Source organism: Lissotriton helveticus, chromosome 9, assembly GCF_964261635.1.
Source record: "Lissotriton helveticus chromosome 9, aLisHel1.1, whole genome shotgun sequence".
In the NCBI taxonomy this organism is placed as follows: Eukaryota; Metazoa; Chordata; class Amphibia; order Caudata; family Salamandridae; genus Lissotriton; species Lissotriton helveticus.
This window is the reverse complement of record NC_136070.1, coordinates 1,288,675,752-1,288,695,738: the sequence shown is the minus strand read 5'-3', so window position 1 is coordinate 1,288,695,738 and position 19,987 is coordinate 1,288,675,752. Positions and strand designations below refer to the sequence as shown.

Sequence of the window (19,987 nt, the reverse complement as noted above, 5' to 3'; positions counted from 1 at the left end):
TTTCAGAGCTGTAACATGGAGCGCCTTATTATTATTATTGTCTTCTAGAAAACCCATCGTTCCACAGAAGGAACCGTCCCCTCTTTTGGAGAAGAAGATCCATGAGCTAGAAGTCAAGTTTGCGGAGCTGGAGCGAGGCACGGAGGAGATTATGCCGGCTGTTGTAGAAGAAAGTGAAATCATTGAAGCCCCGCCCCTACCGCCGATCCAGTCTCCAATAGCCAGTGAGCTAGAGATCATGCCGTACACGCCCCCACAGGTAAAGCAGCTTTTCATGCATTCTTCAGTGTGTGTCGGTCACTTTAGAAAGGATGTTCATGCGCTGTGCTTTCAGTAATGCTCTATTTTAATTCAGAACAGAGGTTCAGGGACTCGTGCATGTCGGCGCCTGTTACGTTTTTTATTCTTGGATTCTCTGGTCCAATTTAAGGAATATTTTTCAAGGAGACTTTACCAAGCAATCTTCATGTCTGTCGCTGTTTGACTGATGATGCCGCCCTTTCCAACATGTTGCTAGTGGACACCTTTTGTGTCTGTTACCTTCTGCATCTAAATATCCTCAAGTTGTTTAGATAGCAACAAACGGAGTGGTGAATCGTATCACAAGGCCAGAAGAATCCCACATACGAGCTAGAATAAAGTCCAACACGAGAACCAAAGTAAGGTGTACATGGCTGTCTTACGAGTTCGGGTATAAACAAAAGAGGAGTGTCACCAAAGGAGAACCTATGGAGGTTCGGAATCGGATGTCAAAAAAGGAAGCAAAAGGGTGTTGACCTTTTGTTTAGAAACCCCTCACACACCAACCTGGTTGGTGACATGCTTCATCATCGGGGTCCACCCAGATGGCTTAGTGCCATCCGGGTGTGCTGCGACACCTGACTACAGTGGAGCTGGTTTTTGGGCGTGGAGCGCAAGCAAAAATAATGTTAAAAATTGTCCTGGTATGACTTGTAGAAAAAACTTTATTCAAAAGCTTCTCGACAATGGTAAAAACAAAGTGTAGATACTGGTAGGTGATAATGACCAGTAGTATCTATGTGTGTGTATAAAAATGGGTCTACATATTTCAACCTGTAAATGGTAATCCCAGGTTTTTGTCAGGACCAAAATAGGAAAATGGTTGGTGTACACACACTAACGTGTAACCAGACCTAAATTCCTAAAAACTTGTTGCAAAATCGTGCAGCAGGCTGCCTCAAACCCAAGTGGGTGAGAAGAAAGCAGAGAAACCTGTTGAAGGAAAAAGGAAACAATCACAAACAAATAGTATACATGCCTGTAACGTAGTGTAGGTTCTCATAATTCTGCATGCTTCATGCGAATCCCATTTGTAAATTGAATAGTAATCAATAGTGTGCCAGGGACGTGGATACCAGCGTGGGTAATAGCTGGTATCAGGTGCGTATACTGGCCGTATCAAGGTAGTGGGTGGTACTAGGTTGTAGCCATCAATCCATGCTCACTCATTCATACAGATCAATAAACGTTCGCATGGTGGCTGGGAAATAGTATTAAATGTGTCACTTGCACACAGAAGATTATTCGTAGCGTAACTACTTCAACTCACTCAGACATCGGTGAGTTAAAATGAACATGCATGCATATATAAATCAAAGTATCCAAGTCTTACGACAACTGTTAAGGGGGGGATCTTACTATATTCAAGGGTCTCAATTGCTCCAGGCGGCAGAGGGAGGCTTGTTCAACAGGAAACCTAATCTGAGGTTGAAACAATGGGAAAAAGCTGTGAATAAAATGGAGGGGTAGAAAGGCTCCAAAGGGCCCGTGTACGCCGCTGCCGAATAGCGGTATTGTGGCAGCGTCTAGCTTTTCTGAAAACTTACAGTTTCGTTGAAATCCGTGGTCCGGAATACCTACACGCCTCTTCGTTGTCCCCGTTGCAAAGCGGCATTGCCGGCGAGGGGATTAACAGGAGGCAGCTTCCAGGTTGGGCGGGGTCACATGGGGCGCGTGAGTAGCACCGTTGCTAGGCAACCGCTCGGCAACCCAGTACGGTGGTCGAGCGGTGCCAAATTGCTGGAAATGTAATGGGTCATACGACCTGGAATTGCGGGGGCAGATTGTCTGAAGTGGAAAGTCGCAAATGCGGCCAAGTGGGTAGGCGCGCTAGCGCCGTTGTTAGGCAGCCGCTCGGCAACCAGTATGGCGCTCGAGCGGTGTCAAACTACCGGGAAAAATGGGACCTGGTAATTACAGGACAAGGTGTCTAGAAAGCAAAGTCACAAGTGCAGCTAAGTGGGCTAAAGCACTGGTGAAAAAATAAATAAAGAAACCGGTCTATTGAGCAAGGAATAAAGGGCACAAGGGACAAAGTAAGGTAATGTACCTGTTCAGAAGAGTAACACAGCGGGGTGTGGAATAAATGCTACTTCGAACAACAAGAGAGTCAGGGTGTAAACAATCACTCTCTTACCCCTAATATCATATATCTAATAACAACAGAAGAGTGATACAAATAAACCATCCTAAATGGGTATACAGAGAAAACCCAAAATTAACAAAAACAAGACAAAAGTGAAGGAAACACAAAAGTTGTTCTGTAAAAGAACCCTCACTCACCACCTGGTGGTGACATGCTTCATCATTGGGTCCCCACTGGAAGGACCGAATGTCCCCCCAGTGTGCTACTACGCCGGTTTACAGCGGAGCTGGTTCTTTTGTGTGTTTATTCAGTGAAAAACAAAAACAAAAAAAGGGGGGAGAATAAATGTGTGCAGGCTTTTATTAAAAAATGCGAATTTGTGGCTGTCAATCACTTTATTAATAGCCCAACCAGCATTGGTTAAAAAGCTACAATTTCCGCAGCGAAAATGTCCAGTGACCGTGGGGAGACCCCAGGCCCTTGTGATTGATTGTTCATCGTTGTTAATGGTCGCTAGGTGGTAGTGTGGTCAAGCATCCTTGGGCTTATCACAGAGGAGAGGAGGAGATCTGAAAATATACACACACTGGTCAACAAAAGTGATCGACCCTCAAGAAAGAGATGCACACCAATTTATAACAAGCATTGGCATAGCCAATAGGTCTCTATTTTTAGACCTTATAAGTATTTATTTATGCAGCACAATATCCTGGGTGCAACAACATCAACTGTTGCATACCTAAATACTTATAAGCTCCCAAAAGCGAGACCTATTGGCTATGCCAATGCTTGTTCTTATTTCTTCCAGCCTGGTCCATCCATTGACTCATTGGCTTTCCATTGCATTATCATGTGTTGGCGGGGTAGAGTTGGTAGCCACCTGTCAAGGGGAACCCAAAATAAAAACATAGCTTAGACTTAACTTAGCCACCATGTAACAGGGTGTGGGTAACAGTTCTGTTGAAGCAAGAAGCCGGCAGGGGTTTCCCTACGCTACAAAGGGGACCTTTGTCTCTTGTCCTCCACAGTATGTGATCTATATCAAAAGGCCCTCAGAAGTCCTGCAATTCACATTGCGGTCTCGGCTGCCCTTACACCCTCCATATCAGGACCCACTCCTGTGCAAGACATCAAAATGGATTCCCGTGTGGTCACAGCCACTTGTCACAGACACTCTTCAGACACGACATGCAGTGCAATTAAAATAACAATTTCATTTACACCTGATGTGCCATCCAGGTCCCACATGGAAGAAGTGAAAGACTTATTTGCAGGTTCTGGAAGACCAATTTATAAAATACAGAAGAGGCCATTAGGCAACTCTTTTCCAAAGGCGACATGTCCCCATAATATGTTGTGGCCACCACCATCAGTTCTCTACAGTCCAGTGAGCAGACCGTTGTCATGCTCAGCAATGCATGAAGAATATGGTGTGAGCTTACAGGCTACAAAAACACCCTTTATGTGAGAAAGTGGCTCTATATACACTGGACTAGAATGAAGTACACTGTGTATAGAGTCCACAAACCCCAAAGGTTGAATAGAGGTTAACGTCAGAACTGACCTTACTCTCCAAAGTGGTAGCTTGGTCGAGCAGTAAGGCTGTACCAGAGGACAGTGTAAAGCATTTATTGTACACACTCAGTCAGCAAAAGGTTTCACACACTCAAGGACTGAACTCCAGGCCAATTGTTGTTATATCCTCAGATATAGTTGTTTTATTTTTAGTACCAACAGTTATAAAAATATACTTTTCTTGTTACGTGTACTCTCATGTAAATACTTTGCAATAAAGTTCGGGCACACAATTAAGACAGTATTGACAGTAAGCCACACAATCCTAAAACACACTCTAGCATTGAGCTCAATGGGTTTTCCACATGTAAGTACAGTTGATTACTCTATAGATTACTTTAGTAGTCCCAGGACTAGATCTTAGATTCAGTTCTGTGGTCGAAGCTGAAACCAGATTAGCAAAAACGTTTTAGTTACTGTGGTGGATTTTCATGAATATAAAGCTGTTTTAAAAGTTCACACTTAGAAACTTTTCAATGGAAATCTGATAGTTTTTCAATGGGAGAAAATTCAGGTTACAGATAAAGTACGATCACGTTACTTTTGTAATCCAGTACTGGTCTCCTGGGGCCAGCACTGGGGTCTCAACTTAAAACAGGTAGGTAATTGCGTTTCAGTATTTCGTGTGATTTTTAAAGAATATTTCAAGTTTTCAAAAGTAGACAGAAGAAATTTCATAGAAAAGCAGACAATGGGTTCCTATGGAGAAAATACAGGTTACTAGTAAACCCGCTAGGGATTACTTTTGTGCTTCAGTACTAGGCTGAAAGGTACAATACTGGCTTCTCTCCTGATCACAGGTGAGTACTTCAGAATTCGGACTTTGGCTGATTTTATGTGAATCAAAACCTCACACTTAGAAAAATGTTCGAGTCAAATGAGTCCATGTTATTCAATGGCAGGTAAGTGAATTACCGGTTTCCAGGTGAGTACTTGGTTGGTGAAGTTAAGGTTCTGGGCGTGGACTCAGGGGTGCCCCAGGGTCAGGTAGCTACAGTTGCTACACCCTCAGTGGCACAGGGGCAGCCGGGTGCAGAGGTAGGTAGGCCCAATGTTATCCAATGAGGGAAAGGGGGCCTTCGGTTGGTGGCTGCTGGCTAGCAGGCCACGCGGCTCTGGGAGCTGGGCTCCTGGTCACTTGCTCAGGGCAAGGGGGGAAGTAGGATAGGACAAAGGTGGCACAGCCAGCGGCGCTCTGGCGGCTGGGTGCAGAGTGCTTTTGAGCCGTCGGGCGCTCAATGTTATCCAATGGGAAAGGTAAAAAAGGAACAAAGGATGCAGGCTCGGGGACGGAGACTCTCCAGGGGCGACCAGCACTTCGAGAGGTAAGTTGGGATCTTGGAGCACAGGTAGGTACCCCAAAGGGAGGCACAGGGGGCTGTAGGGCGCCGGGTGCAGGGGTGCCTTTGGGGGTCGGAAAATCGTACCCTCGGCTGGTCGCATTTGGGGTGGCCCCTGGTTCTGAGTCTGCAGGCGTCGGCTGGTTCGTCGAGGAGGGTCTTTGGGCACTGGACTTCGGGTCCCAGTCACCGGGGGGACATCCTCGTGGTTTTGGTTCGGTTGGGCCCGGCCCGGGCTCGGCGGGTGCAGAGTGGGCTGGTCCGGAGCTTCCTGGTTGGCACCAGGTGGGTTGTTGCATTAGAGCCTCTGCTAATGAGAGGGAGTCCCAGTCTTCAAGAGGGTCAAGGCAGGCAGGTCCTCCGGGAGTCCCAAGGTTGCTGTCCGTAGGAGTCGCCGGGATTAGGCAGGAGCAGGTTCCAGGATCGACAGGCCAGTAGGGCTGGGGCCAAGTCAGTTGTTGTCGTCCTGTTAGCAGCTGCGCGGCGGGTCTTCTTCTTCTTGATCTTCTTTCTTCTTTTCGTATCGGGATCTGAGGAAGGAAGGTTCAGGGAGCCCCTAAATACTAAATTTAGGGGCGTTGCAGGTAGGGCAAGGGCAGGGACCAATGGGTCCCTGTCCTGGGGTGAGTACACCCCCCAGCCTGCTCCTCTCCTGTGGGAGGGGGCAGGGGCCTAGCTGGGATTGGGCAGGGCTCCCCATCTACAAGATGGCCGGAGCCCGGGGTCGTGCTTCACCTCGCCTCCTCCACCTGAGGGGTGGAGTTGGCACAGGCTGGCACCCCCCCCCCTTCCTGACGTAGTTTTTCCCGCCAGTCTTCCCGCCAGAGTGGGGGTTAGAACTGGGGGGGGGGGGGGCTGGTTGCTGGGTACAGCAAATGGTCTGGAGAAGCTCTCAGAGGCGGTATGCCTTTGAAGCTTCCCCCTGTCCATCCTGGGGGAGGAGACATAGCACCTCACCCAGGATGTGCATTGTTGCAGGCCCAGGAGAGCGGGGGGCTCTCCACCCAGGGGTCCAGCAACATGTCTGCTGTATGGCAGCCTCTGCAGTCACTCAGACCAGATGTGGATTGTAGGTTAGGTTTTCAGGGGGCATCTCTAAGATACCCTCTCGTGCATTCTACATTAAATCCCACACTGGCATCAGTGCAGGTTTAATGTGCTGAGAAGTTTGGTACCAAACTTGTCAGTCTTCAGTGAAGCCATTATGGTGCTGTGGAGTTCGTAATGACAACCTCCCAGCACCATATACTCTTGAATGGCAACACTGCACGTACAGTGCCCAGGAATGGCCCTAGGTACTGTAGGGGCACAGGGCTCCTGCACCTGTGCCCTCACCTCTGGCATAGGGCACCCAGCTAGAGGGGTGACTGAGGTATGCCAGGGCAGTGGGTTTGTGGGCATGGCATAGGGATGTGTGCCTTATCGACTCTTTGTTTAGTTCTGTACTTAGGCACTCACCCTGCCAAAGGAAGTGGGTGGGTACCCAGGTACAGGGCCCCTTTGTGTGGCACAATAAGTGCTGCAGTCCTCAGGGGTCTTCTCTGGTCACCATGCCCCGGGTACCTAGGGTACTATTTACGAGGGGCTGACAGGTGGCCAGAGATGCCAATTAGGTTTTAGTTTCAACCCAGTTTTAGGGAAGGAACACAGGCCCTGGGTGCCCGATTAGCAGGAGCTCAGGGCACACTCAGTCAAAGCACATCAGCAGTTCAGAAAAAAGTGGGGGCATACCAAGGCAAGAAAGATGGCACTTTCTCACACTTTAGGTCATATTTTGTGTGATAGGAAACTTTCAGCACACACACACATGTATGCTGAGGGGAAACAGGCAAAAACCTACGATATTTGCTGTGGGGAATCGAGACTGGGCACACATTTTCCAGAGCCATACAGGGGACCATTTTCTGTACAAATAAGAGTATGTAAACAGTTCTTGTTCGTAGTCCTTGAAGCCGACATGAATACATAGGCATCCAGACTGTCCTAGATTCAGGGTAACAGTAAAATGCTGCTTATTGCCCAAAATAGTAACGCACATAAAAAGTTACAATCATTAACGGGACAACTACATTCTGCAAACATAATGCTTTGAAGTCAAACCGTGAAGTAAAGCTCTATCGCAGAACTAGTCAAAGCTATTGTGGTGCTACGAGACAAGTCAAATTGCACATGTAACTCTGATGCCATAAACATGAGCTGTGGGTTTTGGACGAGTTCTTAACAGATTTTGATGGAGTTTTCCTAAAGCAAAGTGAAAAGAATAGCAGCAGGAAGTTTGAGTGTTTAAGAGAAAGCAGCACGTTGTGAGGAAAGAATAAAGGCTTTGCAGAATTGGTGGAAGGAGACAATGTTGGGGAAGAACATGAATTTATTATAACATTTTGCAGTCATTGTGGCTATAACTTTATGACTATTTTGAGTAATCCTGAGACGCTGGACCCCATGCTGAAAACATATGATAAACAACTAAAACCACGATTAACTTGTCCATGAAACCATAGTCGGGTCTGCCAAAATGCCTCCCTGGAGCATCAACCATGAATAGAGCACAGGCGCCTCCTGACTCAGAACTCTGAGAACATATCACTGGAGACCAACACTGAGTGGTCCAGAACCACCTTAAAATCTCCCCGCGCCTACTACCATAAAATAAACGTGTCATGTAACTGGTGCTCTTGTAAAGCGCTCCAATACCTTCGGGTCGAGTTTGCGCTATATAAATCTGAAAAAAAAGTATTGGTTCGAGTTTGTTCTTGTACGTGGCATTAGTTGTTAAGGCCTGCAAGTACTGGGGCACTCGGAATAGAGGAGGCCTTGACCAAGGCGTTGGCAGCCGATAACCCCATGAAACGGATTAACCAATGAACTTAAGTGAAGCTGAGCATGGTCCTCCCTTGCAGAGCTGCTCCATCTCGTGCAGGAGGGCACTGTCATCTCAAAGCTCCACTCTCCAGCTGCGTGAATGGCTCTGTCCTGGCGCTTGAGCTCTGTGGCGTTGTGTGTTTTAATGTAAGTGGCCGCTGAAACTTAATAGCGGTGATATTTTCAAGGCTGACGGCTTTACACTTGCTAGTCTGATTCAGCTGCTTGCATCGTAAACAAGCATTGGAACAGCTATCTTGAACCATTTGTGATGGTGAAGGGAATTACATGATGGATTGCGTAGGAAGACCAGCACTGCAGCCTACCTTAGAGTTAATGTCACTCTTCCCCTGTCCTTCCCCGTCACTTGGTTCTGGTAAAAGAATGTTTGACGCTTTGCTGAAGAAGTGTCTCCTTGTGCCTCACCAGTTAATCTGCACATCCCCTCGCCTGAGGCAGCACGTCTTTGAGCGTAAAGCTGTTTGTCCGAGCCACGCTCTGCTGCGACTCCGCTGTAGCGTCCCTCTGAATGGGATCCTGGTGGACGGCTAACAGCGGGAAGCTGAGGCGGGGAGCTGAGAGAAGGCTGGCAGCAAAGCACATCGGCATAAAGTAGATTGCTTAGTGTGGAATCTGGCCCCCAAGCAGCAACCACCTCAGCTCAGTGTTGGCGTTTTATGTTCTGCTTCCCTAGCCATAATAACAGGCATTGGCCGCGCGGCCGTAACAGTAACGCGGCCGTGAAAGCGAAAGTGATTGCGGGGACGCAGTCTGTGCTGGGGAGGGGCGGAGTGAGGCGTGCGTAAGGGTGCAGAGAGGATGCGCGATGCGCGTGCGGGTGAGCAAGAGGAAAGCCAGATGGCTCCTCTGCTCGTGCCTGTGCACATAACCGCACGCAGAATGCTACACAAAGAGCTGTGGTAGGACTTTTAAAAGCCCTAACTAAATGTCTTGCAGAGTAGCGCATGCGCTGGCTCAGGCGAGACCTAAAAATAGAAGTATCTATATATTTAGTTTAGGTGTCAGAAGAAAATGTAAGTACGTTTCTAAATATGAATTATTTTAAGTTCAAAAAGTCGACCATTATTCCTACAGGCCCTACAGGCCTGTCTCCCCTTGAACCTGCTCCTGCGAAATCTGGTGTGTCCTGCAGCCAGCAACCTCAAAAACCCCAGAGGACCTGCCTGCCTTCACTTTAGAGACTGAATCTCCCGTGAACATCAGACTTGTTCAAACTGCAGCTTCTGGTGCCAGCCAGAGACTGCAAATCCAGTCCACTCTGCACCTGCCAAACTCGGCCCGAGCTCGAGTGGAAACACACCACGAGGAGGTCCCCCCGGCGATCCTGACCTGAGATCCGGCGACCCCTGACCTGCCTCAAGCCTCCAGGCGACTCCTGGAGCCTCAATCCAGAGCACCCCCCCGTACCGCGACCAGATCGGGTGAGAAAATCCGACGTCCCAAGGCACCCCTGCACCCTGCGCCCCACGGCCTTGTGTGCCCAAACCGACGGTGCCCAACCAACCCACAACAACCCTACTTACCCCTCGAAGTGGTGGCCACTCCTGGAAGATCCTCGCCCCAGAGCCTGCAGTTTTTCTTCGTCCCGGAGTTTCTCCATTGGAAACAACAGGGCCCCGACCACAAAACAGCACCCTGCACCAGCTGCCCTAGCACCACTGAGGGTGCCCCTTTTGTGCTAACTTGGTCCCCAACTTGCCCTGAGCTTAACCCTAGGAGCTTTGCTCTCACAACCCTGTGGCCTGCTTGCCAGCAGCCACCAACCGGAGTCCCCCTATCCTCCGTAGGGTAACATTTGGCCTCAACACTCTGCACCCGGCCGCCCGAGTGGAGCTGAGGGTGCAACAACAGTGCATCACTGACCCTGGGGGACCCCTGAGTCTAACCCCAGAACCTTAACTCCCACAGTCGATTACTTACCTGTGAACCAATAACCTGTTTTTCTTTCATATGATAACATTGACAATTTTCTTCCAAAAAGTTTCTAAGTGTGAAGTTTTGAAATCTAAAAATATTCTTTAAAAATCGCACAAATAACCAAAACGTGTTTACTTACCTGCTTGCAGGAAATGTCCCAGTGCTGAATCTAGCACTGAGGTAGAAAAAGTAACTTACCTGCAATTTACTGAAAAAGCCTATTCATTCCAATGTACTGTATTTGCTAAGTGCTGCATACTACTGGTCCCCTGTGAGTCAAACAAAGTACAATTTCTATTGCATTTTCAAACTGTTCTATATCCAGTGACTTATTACTGAAAAGTATTTAATGTTTAACTGTGCCGGGCTTGCGTGGCTCTAAAAAAATAAACAGTATATTTTTATTCAAACACAATTGGCCTAGAGTGTGTGAATTCTTTTGCTGACTGAGTGTGTACAACAAATGCTCAACACTGTCCTCTGATACTGCCTGACTTCTCGACCACTCTACCACGAATAGAGAGTACGGTTCTATCTAACTTTAGCCTCTGCCCACATCTGGGGACACTTGGACTCTATACACACGGTACCTCACTTTGCTGTAGTATATATAGAGCCAGTTTCTTACAAGGGGCATTAAAGGGAGTGTAAAGTAGTAGCCACTGAGCTCCCTACCCCTGGATTGTCTACACCCCCTCTATGACCACTTCCTGTGGAGAGTGGGCATAACCCTAATCCAGAGTTCCTTCTTAAACTGTCCACAAGTCAAGAACATGGTAAATAACGCAATCAAGCGCTCCTGCGTAAGGGCCAACAAAGCGGTCTTTTCCAAACGATGAAACGCCAGGTTAACAATAGAAACTTACAAAACCCTAACACTCAACCGTATCTGGGTGCAGACATCAATGCTCCCTTCAAAAGATCCTTTTTCAAATACCATCTGGGCTGTCTGCCACCGCGGAAATGCACTGACAGCACGACGGCATGAGGCTTATGCGGGCAAGGCCCGAAACTATAGTACACCAAATCTGCATATGCAAATCAACTTTGGAGGAGAGAAAAACAATATTAAAACCAACATTTAACATCAGGGGCTACGTCGCTGTAGGCAGGCGGTCATTGCCTGTTTTGGTCCTTCTGAGATGCAGCTAAACTGCAGATTGGTGAAATAGTCGAACAGAAAATCATCTGTTTAGCTGCTGAAAACACCTCCAGGCCAAGCCTGGATGCCTGATTTTGTTTTGCACAAGATCAGCGTTGCACTGCCGCTCGATTATACCTTCTTGCACAGACGGGCACTTCACTTTATGCACTTTAAGCTGATTATTACTTTTTCAGAGGGCACTGGGGAAAGCTGCTTTCATGGCCTATTGGCCCGACGTAGCTGCAATCTTGCCTTGAGCCTCATGTTTTGAAACTTCAGTATTGATCCCTAACTGTCAAGAGCACATGGACAAAGGTGCCACAAGCGATAATTTAAGAGGCTATAAAACATCAAATTGAGGCAGATTACATTTTACAGTTTCCCTTACTTTACCTTTGTGATATCAACATTGACTTTTATTTGTTGACTGTTTTATTGATAAAGGTGCCGTGAATTAACTTTTACAGAGACTAAAATATATCATATTGCAGCAGTTTACATTTTATACCTTTCTCTACTTTGCAAAAGCAGGTTTTTTGGTATTTTACTGTTTACTGTTTAATGAATGTATTTGTCTCACCGATTGGTGAGATGGTTTTAATGAACTAAGCACTCAAATAAACTTGAAACTACTGGGCCTCAACAGTGAGTATTGAAGAGCTTGGCCGTTGATGTCCCGAGGTCCGTCCGACGATGGCTCTGCAAACTGTGCCAGGTATAATCCCTTCGCAACTGAATTGTCAGTGGCAGTAACAGGCTTCTAGGGAATGCAGTGTGGGGTGCTTGAGGTCAGAGTTCAATAGTCACACAAACAAATGTCCAACCCAGTTCTAGTCTTTCAATAAAGAAAGTACTTTAATGCGCACTAGAATGTACCACTACCCACTGATGAAACCAAGTACAGTTCGTGTCCCTGGGCTCTCTAAGTGCTGTGCCTCTGTCAGCCTCTCACCATTCCTTTTGGGATCTGGGTGGCCCATCTCCTCAGGGAATGAGTTATTAGCGTGGTTAGAGCTCAGGTGCAGTTCTCGGCACTTGATGGGCTTTCGCTCAGTACCTTATGGCTCAGTCTTTAGTTTCCTCCCGCTCCTCCTCCTTCCTCAGCCAGCTCGACCCCTGGTTCTTCCAAGAGGGGGCGCTCCAGCAGGCAGTGTCATTGGTGTGCTCTGCCACAGATGCTTGGCCACCTGCTTGGCAGATGCTCATTTGTCCGTCCTGATTTGATGCAAGTAAACTCACCCGGCATGAGCTGACCATTGAAGTCCTGCACAGGCCGATTCTTCTGGTTACAACGCTGCTACGCATAGGCCATGTCTTTGGTGACGATGCTGACATGCCCAGGCCGACACTTGGGTGACTGTGTGACCACACACAGACTGTTGTCTTGATTTACAATCTCAGCCTCGACTGGGTCTCTGCAGTCGCGGTCCAACAGCACCTTCAACAGACACAGAGGTGTTAGGTTTCTGAACCTGGCTGCCTTCAACCAACCGAAAGTGTGGCCATGGAAAGACGAAAGGATAAGACTAACCAAAAGGTTCCCTTCACCTTTGCACAACAGAGTCTGCAGTCCATCCCGTGGCCCACAATCTACCAAGTGGCAGCGGTCAGGAAGGCTAATTAGCAGCTCCCTGCAAACAAACAGCCTAACAGAACTTATAAAGGAGCCCCTTTGCCACTACTCTAGTTTGTCTCCTCCCCCCAGCTTTTGCGATGCCGCCAGTACACTGTCACGGTCTGCAGAAATCTCCTAACCTCAATCTTGTGCAAAGAGCAGGTCTGGGATATCTCAAATTGATCCCGCAGACCCCATTACTTTGACTCACGCTCACAACATACACTTGGGATGTTATTGCTTGAGTTGGGTAAGCGCATAGAGGCGGACATAGCGCAGTAAGCATCCACTCCAGCAACATTGAGTAAAAGGTCTGGTCACAACAATTGATCCCTTAAACCTGTGACACTGCCACCACCATTCTATGTGCTAAACCAACGACAGAGCAGTCGACCACTTTCTGGTGACTGCAGATTTCTCACCTCACCTTAGAATATCTCCAGGCGCCAGACTTTATCCAGAACATTTAGCCAACATTGCTCATACAGCGGTGTGTGCTGCCTTGCAGCTCCGCATTGATTTCAAAAGATGCGTCTGACCGATGTTCATGAGGTGTGCTTTTGGTGTTTGGAATATGGGCAGGACAACAAGTCCTATAAGGAGTGTCCTTATGAATCTGAAGGTGATCCAGGAACGTGAAGATGTACGTTGCGAACAATGAAAGAAGTCATGGCAGTGTCGCTAGAGGGCGCAACCCGCCCCCACTCTCAGGGCCGTTTCCACGACAGATCCTCAACAAAGTCCAAGTCTTCCAGCACAAAAAGTGAGATTCGCCCCAATATCCCACCACCAACCCAAGAAATTGTGAGGACGTAAGGCTGCCTCTTGATCTTGTTCCAGTCCTACTGAGGAACCAGTTCTGTAGCTGATCCCTATGCACCTGAGTTTCCGTGACAGTCAGCAACTCTGCAACAGCTTGAGGCCTTTCGAGAGGCCTTTTTGCAAATCTTTGGCACGCTTCTGCCTCCCTAAGCGTACCTCCCTCAGAGCCCCAAGGATCTGCAGTGTGGTTAGTGCCAACAGGCCCACCCTCTGCGCCCTCTCTTCACCGTCTCCGGTTTCACCCCAGTTCCAGAGCGGATCGTCCGTCAAGCACTGAAATCTGTGCTGGTTATTCGGACATCAGGGCTGGCCCCGATGGCGCCAGCGGAAGACTCGGTCACCATAGTTCTAATTCACTCTGAGCCGCATTTGTCTGAGCACTGACAGAGGTCGCTTCTTGACACCATTCTCACGCACCTGGAAGCCATCCAATCCAACACCGAGATAATCATGCATCTGCCTTAGAACCGCATCTCAGCGCTCCAACAGCTTTTCGGTTCTGACTGTGATCAGTCAACCGGAGTATGGAGATGACAGTGGAGGTGATGACCGTCTTCCCTTAGACTTTATGATCACAATTTGTCCGGGGACTTAAAGGTGAGCAGCATATTGGACGCTTCCTCCTTACATATGTGCACTCCAACGAAGGTTGTCCCCTTTAAGATTGGTTCCACCTTCGACTATCCTGGAAGTTTGGGATCTACGATCTGCTCTGGACATTCTTCTCATCCTGATGAGGACCTTGTAACTTTGTTTGGGTCAAAATGCCATCAACGTTACATGGTGCAAAGACTTTTAAGAGTTGTGTTAGTCATGGGTTTGGCTAAACTCATGATTCTACATGTGCTCCTTGTGAAATAATGTATATATTTGTGGTGGCCGGTTTTATGCCTACTGCTGTTTTCATCACATTTCCGGGCTATTCTGCAGTTATGTTTCACTTGCACCTTGTGATCACTCGCCACAGAGCACCACATTTTTGCTAGACTTTATGTATACGTCTACTAATTGTACATTTGTTGTTGATTAATTGTACATATCTCAATATAAAGAAACTGAAAAGATTAGGTCTCCTTAAAATGGTATAGATATACATGAACGCATATTTGTCATTAGATTGGAATAAACACTATCAACCAAATGGGTAAAGCATCGTTTCCTTAGTGATACCTATTTGGGCTTTTGTTGATCTTTTATTGAACTTACTCTGTCCTCCTGAGGTTTACGGGAAGCTCCTGTGGTTTCTAAAAGCACACACTGGACAAGAAGGATCCTCCAGAAGGACTGAGGGCCCATTCCACCAGGGCCAAGGCTGCTATCGCGCAGAGTGCCTATCTTTGACATCTGTCTGGCCGTGACGTGGGCGTCAGTGCGCACATTCACGAAACACCACCAGCTTGACGTCCACGACTTACACCTCTATGCATTGAGATTGAGGAGCGGCAATTGACTGCGTTCAGGTTCCACTGTGAAGTGCTGGATGTCGTCCTCTCCGCCAGATGCCTTTCGACAAAATCCGTTTACGTTGGGCATTGGGGCAAGTTTTTAACCTGTTGTTGCTCCTGGGACACTGATATCTTTGAAACGAGGCAGTCACGCGTCCTTTTTTTTCTTTTTTTTTTCCTGTGGTCCAGCACGACCTTTCTAGATTTGCCAGCCCGAGCATCCTTGTTTAAATCTCCTGTTGTAATGAGGTTTGTGATGCCCCAGTGGAATCTTAATTTGTTCTTTACATTGCTTCCTTTGTACGGCCTTCAAGTCCCTGCATAGTTGCTTCCTGGGTACTCAATACCTTTGCCAGCGTTCTTTACTTCCCCTTATACCTCGAAAGGTGATGAGATTCTTCAGCGTGAGTGCTTCAAGTTCCTACATTGTTTGTACTGTGGGCCATCGTGGGGACAAGCTCTTCATGGGGCGCTTTCTGGATCAAAGAAAGTGAAGGCTGTGCCGATGAGAAGCCCGTTGAGGTGGATAGTCTTCTGCAGCGTAATCTTCTATGCGCTGAACAAGAAGCAACACCTCGAAGGTCTCAAATGAGGAAAACCTCGAAGGTCTCTAATGAGGAACACCTCGAAGGTCTCAAATGAGGAACACCTCGAAGGTCTCAAATGAGGAACACCTCGAAGGTCTCAAATGAGGAACACCTCGAAGGTCTCAAATGAGGAACACCTCGAAGGTCTCAAATGAGGAACACCTCGAAGGTCTCAAATGAGGAACACCTCGAAGGTCTCAAATGAGGAACACCTCGAAGGTCTCAAATGAGGAACACCTCGAAGGTCTCAAATGAGGAACACCTCGAAGGTCTCTAATAAGGAACACCTCGAAGGTCTCAAATAAGGAACATCCTGAAGGTCTCAAATGAGGAACACCCTGAAGGTCTCAAATGAGGAACACCCTGAAGGTCTCAAATGAGGAACACCCTGAAGGTCTCAAATGAGGAACACCCTGAAGGTCTCAAATGAGGAACACCCTGAAGGTCTCAAATGAGGAACACCCTGAAGGTCTCAAATGAGGAACACCCTGAAGGTCTCAAATGAGGAACACCCTGAAGGTCTCAAATGAGGAACACCTCAAAGGTCTCAAATGAGGAACACCTCGAAGGTCTCAAATGAGGAACACCTCGAAGGTCTCAAATGAGGAACATCTCGAAGGTCTCAAATGAGGAACACCCGAAGGTCTCAAATGAGGAACACCCGAAGGTCTCAAATGAGGAACACCCTGAAGGTCTCAAATGAGCAACACCCCGAAGGTCTCAAATGAGGAACACCCCGAAGGTCTCAAATGAGGAACACCCCGAAGGTCTCAATTGAGGAACACCCCGAAGGTCTCAAATGAGGAACACCCCGAAGGTCTCAAATGAGGAACACCTGGAGCGTCTCAAATGAGGAACACCTGGAAGGTCTCTAATAAGGAACACCCTGAAGGTCTCAAATGAGGAACACCTGGAAGGTCTCAAATGAGGAACACCTGGAAGGTCTCAAATGAGGAACACCTGGAAGGTCTCAAATGAGGAACACCTGGAAGGTCTCAAATGAGGAACACCTGGAAGGTCTCAAATGAGGAACACCTGGAAGGTCTCAAATGAGGAACACCTGGAAGGTCTCAAATGAGGAACACCTGGAAGGTCTCCAATGAGGAACACCCGGAAGGTCTCAAATGAGGAACACCCGGAAGGTCTCAAATGAGGAACACCCGGAAGGTCTCAAATGAGGAACACCCGGAAGGTCTCAAATGAGGAACACCCTGAAGGTCTCAAATGAGGAACACCCTGAAGGTCTCAAATGAGGAACACCCTGAAGGTCTCAAATGAGGAACACCCTGAAGGTCTCAAATGAGGAACACCCTGAAGGTCTCAAATGGAGGAACACCCTGAAGGTCTCAAATGGAGGAACACCCTGAAGGTCTCAAATGAGGAACACCCTGAAGGTCTCAAATGAGGAACACCCTGAAGGTCTCAAATGAGGAACACCCTGAAGGTCTCAAATGAGGAACACCCTGAAGGTCTCAAATGAGGAACACCCTGAAGGTCTCAAATGAGGAACACCCTGAAGGTCTCAAATGAGGAACACCCTGAAGGTCTCAAATGAGGAACACCCTGAAGGTCTCAAATGAGGAACACCCTGAAGGTCTCAAATGAGGAACACCCTGAAGGTCTCAAATGAGGAACACCCGGAAGGTCTCAAATGAGGAACACCCGGAAGGTCTCAAATGAGGAACACCCGGAAGGTCTCAAATGAGGAACACCCGGAAGGTCTCAAATGAGGAACACCCTCAAGGTCTCCAATAAGGAACACCCTCAAGGTCTCCAATAAGGAACACCCGGAAGGTCTCAAATGAGGAACACCCGGAAGGTCTCAAATGAGGAACACCCGGAAGGTCTCAAATGAGGAACACCCTCAAGGTCTCAAATGAGGAACACCCGGAAGGTCTCAAATGAGGAACACCTGGAAGGTCTCAAATGAGGAACACCTGGAAGGTCTCAAATGAGGAACACCTGGAAGGTCTCAAATAAGGAACACCTGGAAGGTCTCAAATGAGGAACACCTGGAAGGTCTCAAATGAGGAACACCCTGAAGGTCTCAAATGAGGAACACCTGGAAGGTCTCAAATGAGGAACACCTGGAAGGTCTCAAATGAGGAACACCTGGAAGGTCTCAAATGAGGAACACCCTGAAGGTCTCAAATGAGGAACACCCTGAAGGTCTCAAATGAGGAACACCCTGAAGGTCTCAAATGAGGAACACCCTGAAGGTCTCAAATGAGGAACACCCTGAAGGTCTCAAATGAGGAACACCTGGAAGGTCTCAAATGAGGAACACCTGGAAGGTCTCAAATGAGGAACACCTGGAAGGTCTCAAATGAGGAACACCCTGAAGGTCTCCAATAAGGAACACCCGAAGGTCTCAAATAAGGAACACCCGGAAGGTCTCAAATGAGGAACACCCGGAAGGTCTCAAATGAGGAACACCTGGAAGGTCTCAAATGAGGAACACCTGGAAGGTCTCAAATGAGGAACACCTGGAAGGTCTCAAATGAGGAACACCCTGAGCGTCTCAAATGAGGAACACCTGGAGCGTCTCAAATGAGGAACACCTCGAAGGTCTTAAATGAGGAACACCCTGAAGGTCTCAAATGAGGAACACCTGGAAGGTCTCAAATGAGGAACACCTGGAAGGTCTCAAATGAGGAACACCCTGAAGGTCTCAAATGAGGAACACCCTGAAGGTCTCAAATGAGGAACACCCTGAAGGTCTCAAATGAGGAACACCCTGAAGGTCTCAAATGAGGAACACCCTGAAGGTCTCAAATGAGGAACACCCTGAAGGTCTCAAATGAGGAACACCCTGAAGGTCTCAAATGAGGAACACCTGGAAGGTCTCAAATGAGGAACACCTGGAAGGTCTCAAATGAGGAACACCTGGAAGGTCTCAAATGAGGAACACCCGGAAGGTCTCAAATGAGGAACACCCGGAAGGTCTCAAATGAGGAACACCCGGAAGGTCTCAAATGAGGAACACCCGGAAGGTCTCAAATGAGGAACACCCGGAAGGTCTCAAATGAGGAACACCCGGAAGGTCTCAAATGAGGAACACCCGGAAGGTCTCAAATGAGGAACACCCGGAAGGTCTCAAATGAGGAACACCCGGAAGGTCTCAAATAAGGAACACCCGGAAGGTCTCAAATGAGGAACACCCGGAAGGTCTCAAATAAGGAACACCCTGAAGGTCTCAAATGAGGAACACCCGGAAGGTCTCAAATGAGGAACACCCGGAAGGTCTCAAATGAGGAACACCTGGAAGGTCTCAAATGAGGAACACCCTGAAGATCTCAAATGAGGAACACCCTGAAGGTCTCAAATGAGGAACACCCTGAAGGTCTCAAATGAGGAACACCCTGAAGGTCTCAAATGAGGAACACCCTGAAGGTCTCAAATGAGGAACACCCTGAAGGTCTCAAATGAGGAACACCCTGAAGGTCTCAAATGAGGAACACCCTGAAGGTCTCAAATGAGGAACACCCTGAAGGTCTCAAATGAGGAACACCCGGAAGGTCTCAAATGAGGAACACCCGGAAGGTCTCAAATGAGGAACACCTGGAAGGTCTCAAATGAGGAACACCTGGAAGGTCTCAAATGAGGAACACCTGGAAGGTCTCAAATGAGGAACACCCGGAAGGTCTCAAATGAGGAACACCCGGAAGGTCTCAAATGAGGAACACCCTGAGCGTCTCAAATGAGGAACACCCTGAGCGTCTCAAATGAGGAACACCCGGAGCGTCTCAAATGAGGAACACCCGGAGCGTCTCAAATGAGGAACACCCGGAGCGTCTCAAATGAGGAACACCTGGAAGGTCTCAAATGAGGAACACCTGGAAGGTCTCAAATGAGGAACACCTGGAAGGTCTCAAATGAGGAACACCTGGAAGGTCTCAAATGAGGAACACCTGGAAGGTCTCAAATGAGGAACACCTGGAAGGTCTCAAATGAGGAACACCTGGAAGGTCTCAAATGAGGAACACCTGGAAGGTCTCAAATGAGGAACACCTGGAAGGTCTCAAATGAGGAACACCCTGAAGGTCTCCAATAAGGAACACCCGAAGGTCTCAAATAAGGAACACCCGGAAGGTCTCAAATGAGGAACACCCGGAAGGTCTCAAATGAGGAACACCCGGAAGGTCTCAAATGAGGAACACCCGGAAGGTCTCAAATGAGGAACACCCTGAAGGTCTCAAATGAGGAACACCCTGAAGGTCTCAAATGAGGAACACCCTGAAGGTCTCAAATGAGGAACACCCTGAAGGTCTCA

At 48.0% G+C, this 19,987-nt stretch overlaps 1 protein-coding gene across 9 annotated transcripts in view; it reads left to right on the top strand.

Annotated features, from left to right (window-relative positions):
* The window catches only part of PBRM1 (polybromo 1), a 298,934-nt gene that overhangs the window by 219,189 nt on the left and 59,758 nt on the right, over positions 1 to 19,987 (top strand). For all 9 annotated transcript variants that reach the window (XM_078661902.1, XM_078661899.1, XM_078661897.1 and 6 more), the window contains exon 24: positions 49 to 259. In XM_078661902.1, coding sequence (XP_078518028.1) covers positions 49 to 259 — 211 coding nt within the window. The remainder of the gene's footprint in view (positions 1 to 48; positions 260 to 19,987) is intronic.